This window comes from Lathamus discolor, chromosome 4, assembly GCF_037157495.1.
Source record: "Lathamus discolor isolate bLatDis1 chromosome 4, bLatDis1.hap1, whole genome shotgun sequence".
NCBI classification, from domain to species: domain Eukaryota; kingdom Metazoa; phylum Chordata; class Aves; order Psittaciformes; family Psittacidae; genus Lathamus; species Lathamus discolor.
The window spans coordinates 49,021,664-49,037,864 of NC_088887.1; the positions used below are offsets into that span (position 1 = coordinate 49,021,664).

Here is a 16,201-nt window from a genome sequence, read left to right on the forward strand (position 1 = left end):
ATTTACCAGTAGCCATTTGTCAGTACTAGCTGTGTTATACATGTCAATGGTAGTAAAACCGAATTATTCCAGTGTGCTTACGTGCTTCCTTGTAAATCTGTTGCTAGAAATACTTCAAAAGAATGCTGTCATGTATCTTGATTGATAATTTTGTATCTTGCTTGCTGTACAAATCTTAAGTATTTCACTAGCGATTACAAAGTCATGCCTTTCTGAAAAGGTGTGTGTTTGCCTGTGTGAACAACTTGCACTGAGAGAATGGGCAGATGCAGTATGTTGTTGCATGACTTACACATGTGGTGTGTGGAACAGCTAAAAGATAATCCTGTGCATGATTTCATGATACTTACAGTGCATGAAACTAGGAACATAATATGCTCTACACAAAAGAAAAAAGCTGTTTTTTTCACTCAAGCCTAATTATTGTGGTTTTTACAAGCAATTCCATATTGTGCTAGGAAGTTCATGGTCATTTACTGAACTAAAATACTAATATCAAGGAGTTAATAATTCTAATGCTTAAACCAGGCAATGATGTATATGCTTAAAAGCAAATATGTACAGACTCACTCATCTTCATTTGAAGAAAGTTCCTAAACTTTGGCTTTGAGTGAAAACTCTTTTTGTTATTCAACCTACGTATTTTTTATAAGAAGTGTTTTGGAAATTTCCCCCATTTTGTCCACCACTGTTCTTTTGTAGGGTGTGTATGTATGTAATATTTGATTGCAGAGCATCTGAAATAATGAAAATTTAAATATTTTTAAGATGTTATCTCAATAAAAAGACCAACGGATCTGTTGGCATATCACACTTGTTTGTTTCCATCACTACTTTAGTAATGATAAAAAATCTAAAAGCGATGTGAGTCTTTTGTCTTAGGCTCTTGCAGTTTAGCCTCAGGTAGTATTTACTAGTCCTTCTGCATGAAGAAGAATAGTCTATCAGTTAACCTTATTGGATTTGTTATTTCAAGGCCTTACCTCATCCTGTATCAAGAAGTGTGCTTAAATTGTTAACATCAGCTGACTTCCACTAGATGCTTAGGGTTGCTGTGTAGATTTAAGCTTCTAGTTTTAGAATGAGTATCTTTGGAAATAAAACTTTGGTATATTTCTTATGTGTGTCATGAAAATTGTTTTCTTAAACATGAAATGTTCTAATTAAAAACCATAGGTTTAAAGTTATGCATGATAGCAGAGAGATGGTATTAGGTTGTCTTTGAGATATGACAAAATAAAGGAATGTTAGCATAAGCGATGACAAAGAAAATCCCTGATACTTAAGCCTAGAGTGAGTGGGAGTAGGAGGATTTTTGTCCGGTTTAGGAAACAGCCTTTGTAAGCACCTGTTTCTTAACAGTTGCCTGAGAAACTTAACATAATTAATGCAGTTAATTCATTCTTCATTTAATGTTAGCCCTTAAAAATAGGCTACTGCAATAGACTGCCTTCCGAAGTTGGCAGTGACATTAATTGCCTCAACTGTACCTGTAGTCCTCTCAATGTGAAACAAGAATGGATAATGAGATCCTTATTATAATGGAGATCTGACTGCCTTGATTGCCATCTGCTCTTCATGTGTAACTTCTGGCTCAGTTTCAGGCAGTCAGCTTGCTTGGTCAGGTCAAGACTGCAGTTTCTTAGGACATGTATGTACTTGATTTTAAGCACAAATAATGATCTGAACTTGCTCATGGAAGACAGAGTAAGTTATGGTAGTGTTTTTGTAGCTGACGCTTTTGTAAAATGCATTTCAGCTGTCAGTCCCTGGAGGATGTTGGATATGTAGCAGGAAAGAGGAGGTAATGCAGTTAGTGTGTTTGATCTTTTGGTTTAAGTCTGTTTATGATACTAGTTCCAGATGTTATTTAAGAACCTGGAATTAAACTATTTTTGGTTTTGTGTGATAGTCTATAGATAAGTAGAATAATTTGGGAATGTGCATTCAATGTAATTACTTTCTTTTTGAGGCATTGCATGTTTTCTTAATTGTGCTATTCAAAATACCATGCTTTTAAAGTAGTATGTGAGGAAATGGATGCGTGTGTAAATGGCTTTTTGTAAAGTACTTTGAGTGCAGAGAGATAGGTGGTTTTTTTCCCCAGTCTTGGGAGTAAAAAGTTTAATTGCTTGTTCTTAGAGACTGGCATAGTTTGCCACAAAACATATTTCCCCAAATCAACATAAAAGTATATAGGGCCTAAGTGAAAAGGTTAGTTACTTTTATGTTTGTTTTCCCGCATCAGTCGAACAGATGGTTATTATTTTTTGAATGAATAGGCCTGGTATAACTGCTTGGCTACAGTTGTGCTCTGTAACATTATATATATAATATGCTTCACTTTGTAAGAATTTATTTGCACCTTGTCTTAGGCAAATTTGTTTATTTGTTGTTCAGTTACGATATGGGTTGTTATTGTGGTCATAGCCTCTTAAAATCATCATTTGCAGGATGGAGAACAAGGAAATACACAGTTAAGAAGTGTTAGTGTGCATGGGAGGTATTTGCAAATGTGTCAAAAGTTCCAAGCCTTGTCATGCTAGCATTTGTTCTTTGTGTATGTTTGTGTTAATTACTTTGCTCTTTGCAGTGTTCTAAGTAAAAAGTGACTTAAGATCTTTATAGAACTGCGTTTCTGACTTTATACATCTATGTTTATGGCTATCTTGCTTATCATTGACTGTACTGTAGACTGATAAAGCCTACCAACAGTTTTGTGAGAAGTTGTCTTAGCTTTATAAGTACCTAATATAAATTCAGCTGGACTTAAGGTGGAAGGAACTGTAAGAATACATGTAATCAGGAATCATAGGAACATTGCTTCTCTTTGAAACAAGCCTCTGAAGACAACTAGTTGTACATTTTCTAGTAGCAGACAGATCTGTAAACTTTGATGTCAAAGATGTTTCCATATTTTTAATAGATATTTTTGAGTTGGAGTACTGTGGAGTAATCTTTCCTGCAAATACTTACCAAATCATATTCTTCTATTTTAAAACAGTAGGAAAATTGGTCCAGAAAATGAACAGTATAATCTGCATCTCTGTTTTTCTCCCAAGTAGGAATGGGGTAGGAGAAGTTAACTTTTCCAGATTTAAATGTAGTCTTGAAAAAGTGTCATTGAGTCAAGAGGTTACTGTATCATTCTTCACCCCCTTCCCACTCTGAGTGCTTTTTTTTTTTCTGGCGACTTAAATATTACTGGTCTGTGAGTCTTTAATTATAATTATTTAGAAAAGTGCAGTTCAGTATTTTAATTTTCTTTTGAAAGTTTCTTGATTTTTCTGGATGTATCATGATGCTTAGGATTTATCATAGACTTGGAGGCTGTGATTTCTAAATGCTTTAGAAATCTTGTTGTCTTTCCAGAAACATTTTGGCAAATCTTAATCTATCCTTGCCTTTATGAATTGAAAATGGTAGAAAGCAGTCTGCTTTTTACCTGAGTAGCTTTTGTTCAGACCTTTAAAATATCATTTTAGTAAATCTGTCTCCATAATACTTTTTCCCTGTTTTGTTTAGTGTGAGGTGTAAGTGATCTTATTCTATTAAAAAAATCAAAATGCTGATCAAAGATTCTTAAGACTCAACAAATTGTGAGGAAGGAGTCGTCCGTTTAAGTATTAAATATTCATTCAGTCAGCTTTGCAAATAGAAACATAAGGAAATTTCAATTATAAGTAAGGCAAGTTAGTGTAAGTAAAGTCCTTGCTGACTGATAAATGATTCAGTACCTTGGCTGGTGTAAATTCCAGTACTGATCAAGATCATCCACTTCGCAAAACTACCTATGAAGATGATCATGAGTTGATATAAACAATTCTTGTAAAATGGTTAAGGGTATGTTAATGGTACCCTGAACTCCTTGTGGATTATAATTCTATTATGGGTGTGTTTATTATCTATACATTGACCTATAGATGTTTTCTCTAGAGATATTATTCTGTTGCTTTCTGTAGAAGCGCTGATGTGATGTGATGAAAATTTTAGCACTGCTGCACATGTCATAACTGTTTTCAGGAGCTTAGTTGTGTGCTTTTTGTCAATAAACATAGTAAATTACATGAATAATTGTGGAAGGCTGCTTGACGGTAAAGAATATCTTATCTTCAAAATTATACACTCTATCTGAATGAGAACATAATTTTGCATTTTAGCAGAACATTTTCCCTGAATCTGGAAGAATATTGGAAAGAGCAATGTTAATGTTTGGACCCCGAGATAGTGAGGAGAAAATTTGGTTTTTATTGGTGTCTGAGATGTGTGATGTTGCAGTGCTCCTACCCTTTCCTAAAATTCTTGCTACCTGTGAAGATGGTTTTAGAGTGACTCAGTAGTAGGTGAAAAGAATATGAATGTCCTCAGGAGATACTGCCTTTGTGTTTTTAGAGTCTCATTTCTTTGTGGTCTTGTCTGTATGTTGTACATGTCAGGCACATTGCTGGTATGTGTTTTGGGGCTTTTATTTATTGTTTTTAAGGGAGAAGCTATGGTTTTGGGTTTTGGTTTTTTTGGTTGGTTGTTTTTTTTTTTTTTTCTTGCCAAGCTGTCTAGCAACAGTAGCAGTTCTGGTGATGGATATCAAGATGCATTAAAAGCATATATATGTTAAATCTTATGCTGAAAAATTGATTTTAAAAAAGCAAAAAAAAAAAAAAGTCTGAGAAAACCCTATGGCTCACAATTCTCTGAGAAATCTAAGCACACCCGGTTAACATATGGATTAAAGTAAAAATGTTCAACTTTTTTCACCAAGCACCACTACATGAAAATGACTGGTTTATATACTGCTCAGCAAGTAACAATGAGGTTTAATAGTAAATGCAGTACATGGCTTTCGAATTGTTTAAATTACTTTAGGGCTGGTAGGTAGAGAAGTTGAATGAAATTCTTATTTCCTTTAACAGAACAAATCTTACTTTGATATCGGTATGAGTCACTGGATTAAGCATGTTTCACATAAATCACTGGATTAAATATATGTAAATATGGTAGCATCCTATTCTGGTATGCTCTCAATCTGTTACAATAATGAGCAGCTGATCTTAAATTCTCTTTAAAAAAAAAACAAAACAATGAAAACACCCCAACTTTGAATTAGTACTCCTTCAAGCAAAGGTAAAGCTTTCTCAGTAGCTGTCTAGAATTTATTACTCTAAGGTATGCTTTGTTTTGGTAAGAAATGAAAAATAAACTTGAGGGTTTTTTTTTTTATGCATCTATTTGGAGCCTTTGAACAGATGTTTTACTGATACATATTTGTTGCTTAACAGTGGGCTTTTAGTAGGACCTGATAAAACTGTATTTACTGAGTAATAATAGCTGAAACACATTTGAATGAAATAATTTAATTTTGTATATAGTTTAGAATATTTTCTAATGTTTGTTTTAAACAGAAATAACCTGTAAGTAATTGGGTGGGTGTTGGGGTTTTGTTTGGTTTTGTGTTGTTTATTTTTTGTTTGTTTTGTTTAATTAAGTAGTTGGTATTGCATTTTCACTGCTGCTTGATTTTGTGTTTGTAGAGCCAGAATGAAGACTGGGGAGGTTTGTCTGAGGATATCTTATGATTAAGAGCAATCTAAGGCATTAGCCCTTTTGACCCCCATCTAAATGATTGGTAACTACCGAGTTTACCATTTTGGTGGCATGGATTAAATGGGTGCTATGCAAAGACTGCTGCACGTGTAATTAAGTCCTTGCAAGGGAAAACCTAAAATGGGTGATGGGCTTGACTTTCTGCAACACTTGCATGATGGTCTTTGAAGAGTGCTTTGAGTGTTCCCTTTTATTTTCCTTTGTTTACTAACTGCATCAACTGGAAGTGTCTTGACTTCTAGCTTTCTTTGGTGTTGATAATCAAGTGAGATAATGCAAGTTAGAGAAATGGTTACTAAAATAACTAAACAGATGTTTGGCTTTGTTTACTTACAATCAACCCATGTAAATGTGTATTTACTGGAAAATTAGCTTTTTACATCTGCTGTGCAAAGAAAATGGGCCCTAAAAAGACTGGGTGCTGCTGCAGTTGACTGTATATTAAGTGCCGGATGCTGCATGACAGAACAAAGCTTATTTGCATATATAGTGCATTGCAACATATTTTTTGTCCAAAGCATAAGCGGAATACATTGTGGCAGTCCTTTTAATAAAGGTAAGATTTTATTTTACATAAGTCAAGTTTAAAACACATGTGAAAATAATTTGCTGGAGAAAACTTTGCTGCTTATTTGATACAATGATGAACAACTAATTCGGTAAACAAATTGTCTTTTGTAATGTAGAATTGCAGTAATAGGTTTCATTTCATATACAGCTTTATAAACATCAGGATTCAGTTTCCAGACAAAAGAAAATTCTTATAATAGACAAAAATATTTTGTAATATGTTCAAAATCAAATTCACTGTTGGTGTATGGGTGTTTTTACCATTTAAAAGTTACCTAGTGTATGAAACAGTATTGATCCATGTTGGGGAGTGGCTAATAACCTGCTTGTACATTAGGCTTGTAGAATTAGGGCATTCAACAAGTCATTTGTTCAAAATAGAGTCTTTCATATGAGTTTTTACATACTCTAAAATAATTATGAGAAAACCTAAATGCTCAAGCTTGATTCTTTTCCATAGTTTTTCTTCCCCATGTTTATTCCTCTTTTTCCTTTTTATAACAAGTTCATGTATGAAGACTGTGATTCTCACAGTGAGAATTAGTATTAATACTGTAACACTTTCCTTGTAATTAAAACTTTTGAAAGTGTTTATGTTGCTTGGGACCTATGCTAGACAGCTTTTACTTAGGAGTCTTCATCTTTTTGTTGTCTTAGCTACAAAAAGCCATTCTGGAACATGCAGCCTCAGGCTTGGAGAATTCTGTGACTCCAGTCTCAATACTTGTCTGCAGTATGTCTCCCATTAATTTTGCATATGGGCACAGTTTTAGCTGAAGAAATGTGCTTTTCCCCCATTAATTTAAACACAGCAGCATTACTAGATGCCCATGGGATGCTTCCTGGCCTGTATTGTTCCTGGAAGGAGTGAAGGAGTAGCGGCTGTGTACAGAGCTTAGTTTACATGGTTGGCATGACTCCACAGAACATGGATAAAGGGGTATGGGACAAATAGATGGTTGTATATAACAGATGGGGATAGTTTGCCTGCTGGAAGAAACTGCAGCTTGTATATTGGAAGGAAGATCATCAGTAGTAAAGAAATATTTCCTCAGGTAAAGAAGGTTGTGTTTGGGCAAGGGGAGGAATTTGACTCATACAGCTTCCATGCTTGGATTAACCTGGTATTTAACAGGTTATACAGCTCAGATTACTTAATCTGTGTTACTTTATCAAGCATAAACAAGCACTAGAGAAGGACAATTTGGGTTTTTTTCTCTGTTTCAGAAAGATTTGCTTATAAATTTAAGGTATACCTTGTATAATGTTAAAAACCCTAGAGTGGTGTACAACTAGACAGGGTAAAATCTCTTTATTGTACACTCAAGTTCTGCTGAATAGAATTTATGCATTCTATCAAAAGCAGTTTACAGGTAGTAAAGTCATGGACTTGAGTCAGAATGCAGTTTCCTCATCACCTAAAATAATGATGACAGTGTCTTATGCTGAAAAGGATGGATCCATTCCTGCTGCTACCTTTGTGGAGGCACTTGTGTTCATGCACTTGCCCTGTGATTATATGGTTCCTAGCTTGTTGGCTAAAACCTGAGAATATGCAGGAGGGCATGAGGGAAATGCCAGGAGGAGGAAAGCAGTGGCATTGAAAAAGGAAGTAAAAGACATCTGCTTCTAGTGGCAGCCAGGACTTCTGCTAAAGCAACTTAAATTACACTGGGAGTTGTTAAATGTAATTTAAGTGTTTAAACAGCCAGTGTTCCCCATATATCTTGTCTTCTTTCATGTCTGCTGTGGACCCTCAAGTCAGCTAGCGTAGTTAAGTAAGTTCTAACTCACCTGCACCCCTTCTTTTGACCTGAGTTGTAGGAGTGTAGCAGGGAGCTTCAGCAGCAGTGTTGAGTTACGGAGTTTCCAGTTGTCTTTTCCCTCCCTCTTTTCTTTTGTGCCAGAGAAACTATTAATGTGACCATTCTAGAACTAGATTTCAGATCCGTTTAAACTGATCCAATTTAAATTGCCTATTTCTGAAAACATATAGTCAAAAGGTTTTCTGTGTTTATAACTTGGCCCTGCAAACATTTGTCCAAACAACTCTTAGAAGGCAAAGTGCTGCAGAACAAGAAGGAAGGACAATGCTTAAATGTCATTGCCATGGAAGCTGAATGATACTGGTCATGATATGGTTTGTTACACCAGTATATTCTTGTCATACCTTAAAAGATACAGCCCTGCTGTTTAAGAAATGGTCCTTAAGGAAAGGGGAGCAAGTAATGTAAACTTGTAGGTGCAGTGCTGGAAGAAAACATTAATGAAACCTTACCTGTGTAGTTTGGCAAACTGCTGAACATACAGACGCTGTGAGATTATCTGATAGAGACCTTGGTGGTTTGTAATAGTTTTGGCTCTAGCTTTACAATAAAAAGTATTCAGCAGTAGTATTTGCTTGAAGCATTTGTGATTTTGTGGTGAGGGATTGGAGCCTTCAGTGGATGCTTAGAACCATCCTTACCTTTTAGACTGTTAGTTCTTCATAGTTTGTTGTGTAGGAAATGATTGGCAGCTATAAACCACTGTCTCCTGGAGAGATTACCACCTATGATCCAGCAGATTGGAATACCAATCAAGAAGCAGGAAGTATCTGCTATTATCCAGTTACACTACATGAAGTTCCCACTGATATTTTTACTCCTGCTTTTGAGAAAGAAGCAGGCAGGCTGGCCACTGCTTATCTTATATCATGCCCTTCTGCTTTGGTCTGTTGAGGTGATGTTTCAGAGCCAAAGTGTTTGCACATGGTAGGGTGTTTTGCTGAATCACATTTGCATGACAGCTGCTGCTGTTTCAGACTCTGGTTGAGTATTGTGTTGACTAATTTACACCAATCTTGAAGATTTCTTCTTTTTGTTCTCTATATAGGAAGCTGCAGGCAAGATCTTGACCTGGAGCTGGCAATGATGTAGGATTGTGCTTTGGTTTTGAACAGCATCATAGTTAATATTTGTTTCTGAACATGTTCAAGACCTCATGGGTATTTTTAGGTTCTCTGAGAATACATCTTGCACTCCTTTCAAAGTAGAGTTTTCTCAATAACCATGTAATTGACATTTCTGAATAGTTAGCTAACCAAGGATTGGGAAATGGGCACTCTACTGTTTTGAAATCCCTGAAGAGGCAAGTGAACAGCGGAAATTTCCTAAAGCAGGCTTTCATTTGAAATATTTCCTAATAAAGTTTCAGAATGAGAGTGTAAAAGTATCTGCTTCTGAAGCACTGCTAAAAAAGTTCTTAAGTGTCAGTTTCTTCCTACTGTAAGAATTTTGTGTTTCTAAATAGAAGCCCTTCCACCTCCTTTCTTTTCCCCATAGTCTGTTTCTGTAGAATTATTCCCAAACTGTTGTGCACTCCGCAGCCCCACCTCTTGTCTGTGGTTCAAGCTTGGAGTTTATTTAGATGCTGAGAGAGGTGGGGAGCCAATCCTTTATCAAAAGATAACGGTTGTAATTTTTGCCTGCAGCTTAACATGGATTGCCTTAATAGACTTTGTGCTGGTTTTGATGGGAAAGAAGTTAAAATAAAAACCTAAACAAACTTTCCCTGAAAAAGAAGGCATGACAAATATTCATAAAGTCTGTCACACTTGTGATGTTGTCAGTAATATGGCAGCACTGCAAAACACTGAACTTTGGTCAATTTGGTGTAGGCATAAAAAATTCCTTGTCTTTCTCTTGCCTGAGGTAATAAACTGTTTTCTTGTCCACTACAGATGTGAAATAGCTTAAACTGCAGCAAGGAAATAAATTCCAAGTAGACGTTAGGGAAATTTTCCAGCGGTGATGATAATGAAGCATTTAAGTAGATTGTTTGGAGGGCATTAGAAGGTTTCCATCACTGGATGCCTTTACCAGATTAAATAGCTGTCAGGGATGCTATAGGTATGCTGTTTGGGGGACTGGATTAAATGAAGTCAGTTCTAATTTTAGTTTTAATTATGATTTTTTAATTAGGTTCAGTCATGACAAAGTTGGCTGAGGAAAAAGTTGGGATAGGCAAGCTAAATGGTCTATTGACTCAAATCAAGTCAACCATTTTTATAATTTAAAAATCTAATGATTCAGGCTGCCAGTTTCAGAGGGTATTATTAGCTTTTTAAAAGGACTTGTAAACACAGATGTCAGTTTGAAGAAGATGAATTCTAGTAACTTTAAAATGCTATGGAATTGCAATGTGCAGCTTGTACTGTAGAGCTATTACTGTTTTGGCAAAGCTGGGATCTAGGACCTATCTAGGTACTAAAGTCAAGTAAACATTTTATGTCCAAATTTTTAAGTGATAATTTTTCAGAGGTAGTATTTCATGCTAGTTTGCCATTGTATTGTGCTGTAAGGATACCGTTGCCTCTTCCCTAGCTGCTAGATCAACTCATTTCTAAATTCATTAGATCCAGATAGCTGGCTATCTTAAGGACATGCTTCACAGGCTTGGATGCTTTGAGGTCTACAGAGTCTCACAGAAGGTGGGCAGGGCAGTCTAGATACTGGTTGTAGAAGCTGCTGACATCTGTCCTTTCAGCCAAATTGTCTTTTCTGGTATTCAGACTAGCAGGCTAACTGCTCTGGAGACAATGTGTCAGGGAACACAGTAAAATGAAAATACTACTACTACTAATAATAATAAACCCACAAAAAAAAAAAAAAACACAAAAAAACCCAAACCCAAACCAGAAAACCAAACTAAAATTAACAAATCATAGTTTCAGCTTGTGAGATACATTATTTTCCATCACAGAACTACAGTATCAAACCCTTATTTTCCTTTCTGTTGTTTGTCAGGCAGCCCATAGTGGCAGACCCTCTGTGCGTGATGGTCTCGGATGTTCTCCTCAGAGGTCTTACTGAAACTGCAGTGTTTTCCATCTCACTGTATTGCTGTGATATGACTTCATATTTCAGTTATTGATGTCTTCCATTTAATCTTTTAGATTCCCCTCTACAGTGTCAGTTTATTGCTAGTTTAGTTGCAGGTGGTGTTTACATGGTCTATAAGCTAAAAAGCCTCCAGGAGCAAAATAACCACTTTCTTCCTATAGTTACCCGACAATTCATCTTACTTTATCAGTAGATAATAATTTTCTGTCAAGATGAGACACTAATCCCATAACAATAATTTTGAGTTGATCATATAATTTTGTATACCAGGATTTTCTCATCAAAGACAGTTAATGCCTCAAATTCTAAACCATTGAAAATATGCATGGGGCAGGGGATACTGTAGGGGTGTGTGGGAGAGTAGAACTTTGCAAAGTACTGGAAGGTATCAGGTGGGTTAACATGAAATGAAGACTTCCATGTCCTTTTTTGTTTGAACCAGTGGTGTAAAATGGAACATGGTCAGTACTTCCAGGCCAAAGTGTGCTAAATAGTGTGTGCAGCCTTGGATAATCTTTGAACACAACAAGAATGAATTGTAATGAACTTTGTAAGAGTTCTAGAGAGTGAGCTGCTCTCATACTTTTTGTCCAGAGAGCTAGTGTAAAATTCAGGTGAAATCTGTTGCCAGGCATTTCAGTGAAGACACCAACTTTGCTGGCTCCAGGTTTCCAAGGGTGTGTATCACTGGAAAACATGAGTTGTCTTCATGAATACTTATCATGCCAACAGTGTGTTCCTTGGGCTAGTATTGTATGTCACCCATGCATTTTCCAGTTAGTAATATGCCTCAGTATCTTGTTTTTAATTTAGGCTGACACTGAAGTGCAATATGAGAGGTTTTAAGAGTAAAAATTCACATTTGTAATTCTCTATTATTTGTATTCTCTATTATACACCAAATTCTTCTGAATTTTACGCTAAAAAAAATCACAGCAGACTTCTTATAACGTATTTGTGACTGTCACTTGGCATTAGGTGCTACTGTTTTGTGAACGACTGGATTTGTAGTTGGCTTGATCAGAATAATTCTAACTACTGTGGGATAATGTCCTTATTAGTGATAGTGAAAAGCAGTATAAATTCCATAAATCTTCTAAGATATTCTTGTGCTTTTTTGTAATTGGAGATTAGAATTTGAAAATACGTAAGCTTGAATGTGTGAATAAACTGAGATAACACAGAAGAAAATTTTAGGTCTTAGAAGTCTTGTAACACTTTCTGTAATTTTGGGAGTGGGATGCTAAAATAGGTTGAGGATTTTAATCGGTACATCATGAAAGATTAGTAACTGGTATGCTGAGAGCTGTGGTTTGTGTCCCCCCCAACACCTCCCCCCACTTCTTGCCAGGTGTGTAATGGGCATACTCCTAAATTGCTATTACTGCATCAAAAATGTCCTCATCTGTCTTTGGGGCACTGATTTTAATACAGAAAATTGAGTGTTGCTTGCTTTCTAACTCATCTTTCAACAAATTGCATATTAATGTTCATGCCAATAGAACTAGAGAGTATTAAGTGGCATAATTCAAAAGTAAAGGCAACTTTGTCTGCTGAGAGGCATTTCTGAGATAGCTCCTGTTTTTCAAACAGGGACTCTTTTACAGATAATGCCAAGTAACACCACTGCTGTACTACCCTGCCATGGTGCTGCTTACAGCTGTGTTCTAGAGGCCTGTAAACAATCTGTGTTTATCAGAGCAGATTTGATGTGTGATGTCAAAACTTCACTTAGCCCAGTGCCTGGGCTGTTTGTGACAGTAGCCAATAGTGCCTACCAAAGAGGCTAGAATGGAGCAAATACATAGGGTGGTCCATCTCTTGGAACAGTATCTCAGCTTCAGATAAGTTTTGGCTGAGAAAAAAATGAGCTTACATAATATAGTAATTATGAAGTTGTTATGTATGTTGTTGGACCCAACATTGCAAGTATAGGGGGGGTGAAATGATGGTGTCATGTGTTGTCCCCCACCCCAGAAGTCTAGAGTAGTCAAAAAATACAGTATTGTATTTATGTATCAAATGTCCTTTTCATGTCAGATACAACAGTGAGATAGTATTTTTTTTTTCTTGCATATCTCTCCACCTTTCTATTATGTATAAGAATATGTACATTTCTTTTGTAGCCACGTCATGAATACTTTAATGTCCCAGTGTACTAAATGGCTTCATTCATCATGCATGCAGAATTTCAGAGGAGATAGACCTGTGACTTACTCATGACAGGACATTATCATCAGCTTGGTGAATCCAGTCATCTTGAATCTAACAGAATGCCACCACCATTCTCCGCTGTTGTACTTTCCTCTTCCTTTCTGTTTTACGGTGTTGTCTCTTCACATGTCTCCTTTCAACAGAACTTGTGCTTGTTGGCATATGGTTTTAACTTATTTTGTGTGTAAGCTTGAAGTCTTATGCTTAAAAGTTCTGTAGAATTTTCTGAGCTAAATATCTATATACTGCAACACCTATACTGTAACATTACTTGACCTGTGTTTATCTTGCAAATAAGTTGTGGTGGTATTTAAACATACACTTAAAACCTGTAGATGAAGCTAATATTTACAGAGAAACTAACGAAGCAGTAGTATGCGAACTGTGTATACACACAAGTGTTAAATGATGTTACACACAATTCTACACAGACCTTGCCTCTTAATTAAAGGTGCACACAGCAATATATTTAATGAGACCTCCTTATAAAGAGGAGGAAGGCAGAACTGATATGGGCAAAAAGAATGACAGGTAAATCTGAAGTTGCAAAATTTGCATTTTATTGTTCAAACACTCTTGTGAGTAGTTGAATAATTGCTGCTACTAAAGGAGAGAACAAGCTCATTGCTTCGCAAATGGCTAGGGTTGGAAAGATATAATTTTTTTAAAGTCCATTTGCAGCATACTTCAAAAACGTCACCTTCAATTGGCATTTCCAGTTTTAAGTGCAGACTACTTTGTATATCAGAGAACTGCCACAAGGATGAATGTAAGTGCCATTCAATTAAAAAGTAAGGGCAGAGAGAGGGCATGTATTGCATCCTCTGTTTGCCTAAAAGAGGAGAATAATTTGTAAGCTAAAATCCATGCTGGTTTTGAAAATTGTTTAAATGCAATTAGCAAGAAATTGGTTACTGAGATTAATCACAAACAGCTAGTTGCATGTACTAATATGTGGTAATGCACTACCTTTTAAATGTTAAATTGACAGAGAAATGGGAGATTTAGGGGATTAGACAAAAGATCTGGATTGGATTTGCAGTATTCTGAAGTCTTAGAAAACAAGATCATAAAAGTGGCTTTCCACTTCCAAGTTTGCCTTTTTTTCTGTAAGACATTAACAATGTGTTTGAATGTCTGGTTAATGCTGCTTTAGCCTGCATTATTTCATGCTTGTTGGCTTAAAATGCTGTGCATTGAGCTGTAATGAGATGCTGTTTTTCTTGTTATCTGTATACAGCTGCTTGCTTCTAAATGACTAGGTAATGAATTGGCTTTCCTGGCATGTTTGAAATAAAGTATTGCATGCACTTTTGTCTCATGTGAATGACTTTTTTGCTCACCTGTGTTCTGATATATTTCAAATTTGCATTGTTTGCCTGGGGTGATTCTGAGCTGCAGGTAGTGTATAATGCCACAGAATGCTTTCCATAACAATTGGCTAAAATGTTTGACACTTCCTAAAACAAATAACATGAACAAAACATAATTCATCCTACTTGTTTCTTAAAAGTCATAATTGATGAAATAATTCCTCTAACAAAACACATTAGCCATTAGGTGTTCCTTGAGATTCTATTGTTGCTGTGCAAATAAGAAGGCATATCTGCCTTGAGTATTATCTGCTGTAGTATTAAAAAATGTAAATCTCACTGAGTTTTAGGGTGAGAGACCTGTGGATAAATAGCCAATGTACTTGAAATACATTATTTTAAGTTCACTGTTAGCCAATTACCTTGATATTCTTGAAGGAATTCAGTCTGTAAGTATATGCCTACTCAAAATTACCCACAGCTCTGAATTGGCAGTGGAGACAACAATACTGAACTGCTCTAAAGACAGTAGCAGCAGTGCACTGTGTTTCTTCATAGCTATCGAGCAACTCCTTAGGTCATTTAGTAATATCGTGTCTTACCACTGAGTAACTGTAAGTATCCACTGCTGTCTAATCAATTTAAAATTGTGAAGTTGTTTTAGTACAGATGTTCTCAAGACACTGAAGTGCCTGAGAAGTTACACTTTGTTGTCTTTTCTGTTGCTATAGTTAAGAATGTAGGATTTTGGGTTTTTTTGAGTAAAATGTTTTAAGTTGGTGGATAGGGGAGATGCATGTCCTCTAAAATGAATGCAACAGAGTAATCTGGTAATAGAATAGGTGATATTAAAAATGCTGCAAAGCCTTTTCTTCAATCAGTATCTCTTTTGGGGGATTTGTGTTAAAATACACATGTAAATATTTAATCCTGCCATTCTCTCTGGCTTTGTCAAGGTCACTGCAGTTCTAAGAATATTTAAATATTGCATCAGTGAGAAAAAACACAACATTGTTAATACAAGATACAAGTATCTTGTTTCCAGTTTTAACTTTCGTTTTTCTTGCAATTTCTTATTTGCTGCTGGATTTTGGAAGCCATCTCAAAATGTTCAGAGGTGGCCTGTTCCAGGCACTGACTGACTTTTAAATGAAGTTGCCTTTAAAATACCACTTGTTCTTTCAATTCCAAATCGCCTTATACATGAACTGAATGAGGATTGTGAACTTGATCATTTTGTGCTACAGTCAGGGTTGATAAAGACTATTTTCTGGTGTCATTTGTAAGATCTAAGACATTTAATTATATATTTTGCTGACAATGTTTTCCTAATATTTAGAAAGTTGAAAAATAATTTGCTGCCTTAACTGTTATCTGCCTTTTTTTTCCTGCTTCATGACATGTGTTGGTTTAGGATGCTAAAGTAAGTTTATTCAGACTGTGGATACTAAACGTGTTTGTTTCCTTAAGGACACAGTATCCCTTTTTGATATTGTTAATAATTATGGAAAAGCACAGCCTATGTATTTCTGATTAAAGTAGTTTTTTTCAGATGCCATAGGAATAATGACTACAACACTGATGATAACCCTTTGCAATGTTGTATGAAAAAACTTGCTC

General features: G+C 35.8%; 1 protein-coding gene across 7 annotated transcripts in view; it reads left to right on the top strand.

Moving 5' to 3' along the window:
- AP1S2 (adaptor related protein complex 1 subunit sigma 2) overlaps positions 1-16,201 on the top strand; it is a 32,428-nt gene that overhangs the window by 13,636 nt on the left and 2,591 nt on the right. The window contains exons 5-7 of one of the 7 annotated variants that reach the window (XR_010612265.1): positions 5,529-5,623; positions 6,120-6,157; positions 13,181-14,578. The exons of 2 other annotated variants lie outside the window; for them this stretch is intronic. Coding sequence is in view for 1 of the 5 variants with exons in the window: in XM_065677405.1 (XP_065533477.1) it covers positions 13,181-13,216 (36 nt within the window). In the remaining 4 variants the exon portion in view is untranslated. Of the gene's footprint in view, positions 1-5,528; positions 5,624-6,119; positions 6,158-13,180; positions 14,579-16,201 lie in introns of those variants that run through there. 4 more of the 7 variants (XR_010612267.1, XR_010612264.1, XR_010612266.1 and 1 more) reach the window with 4 other exon arrangements.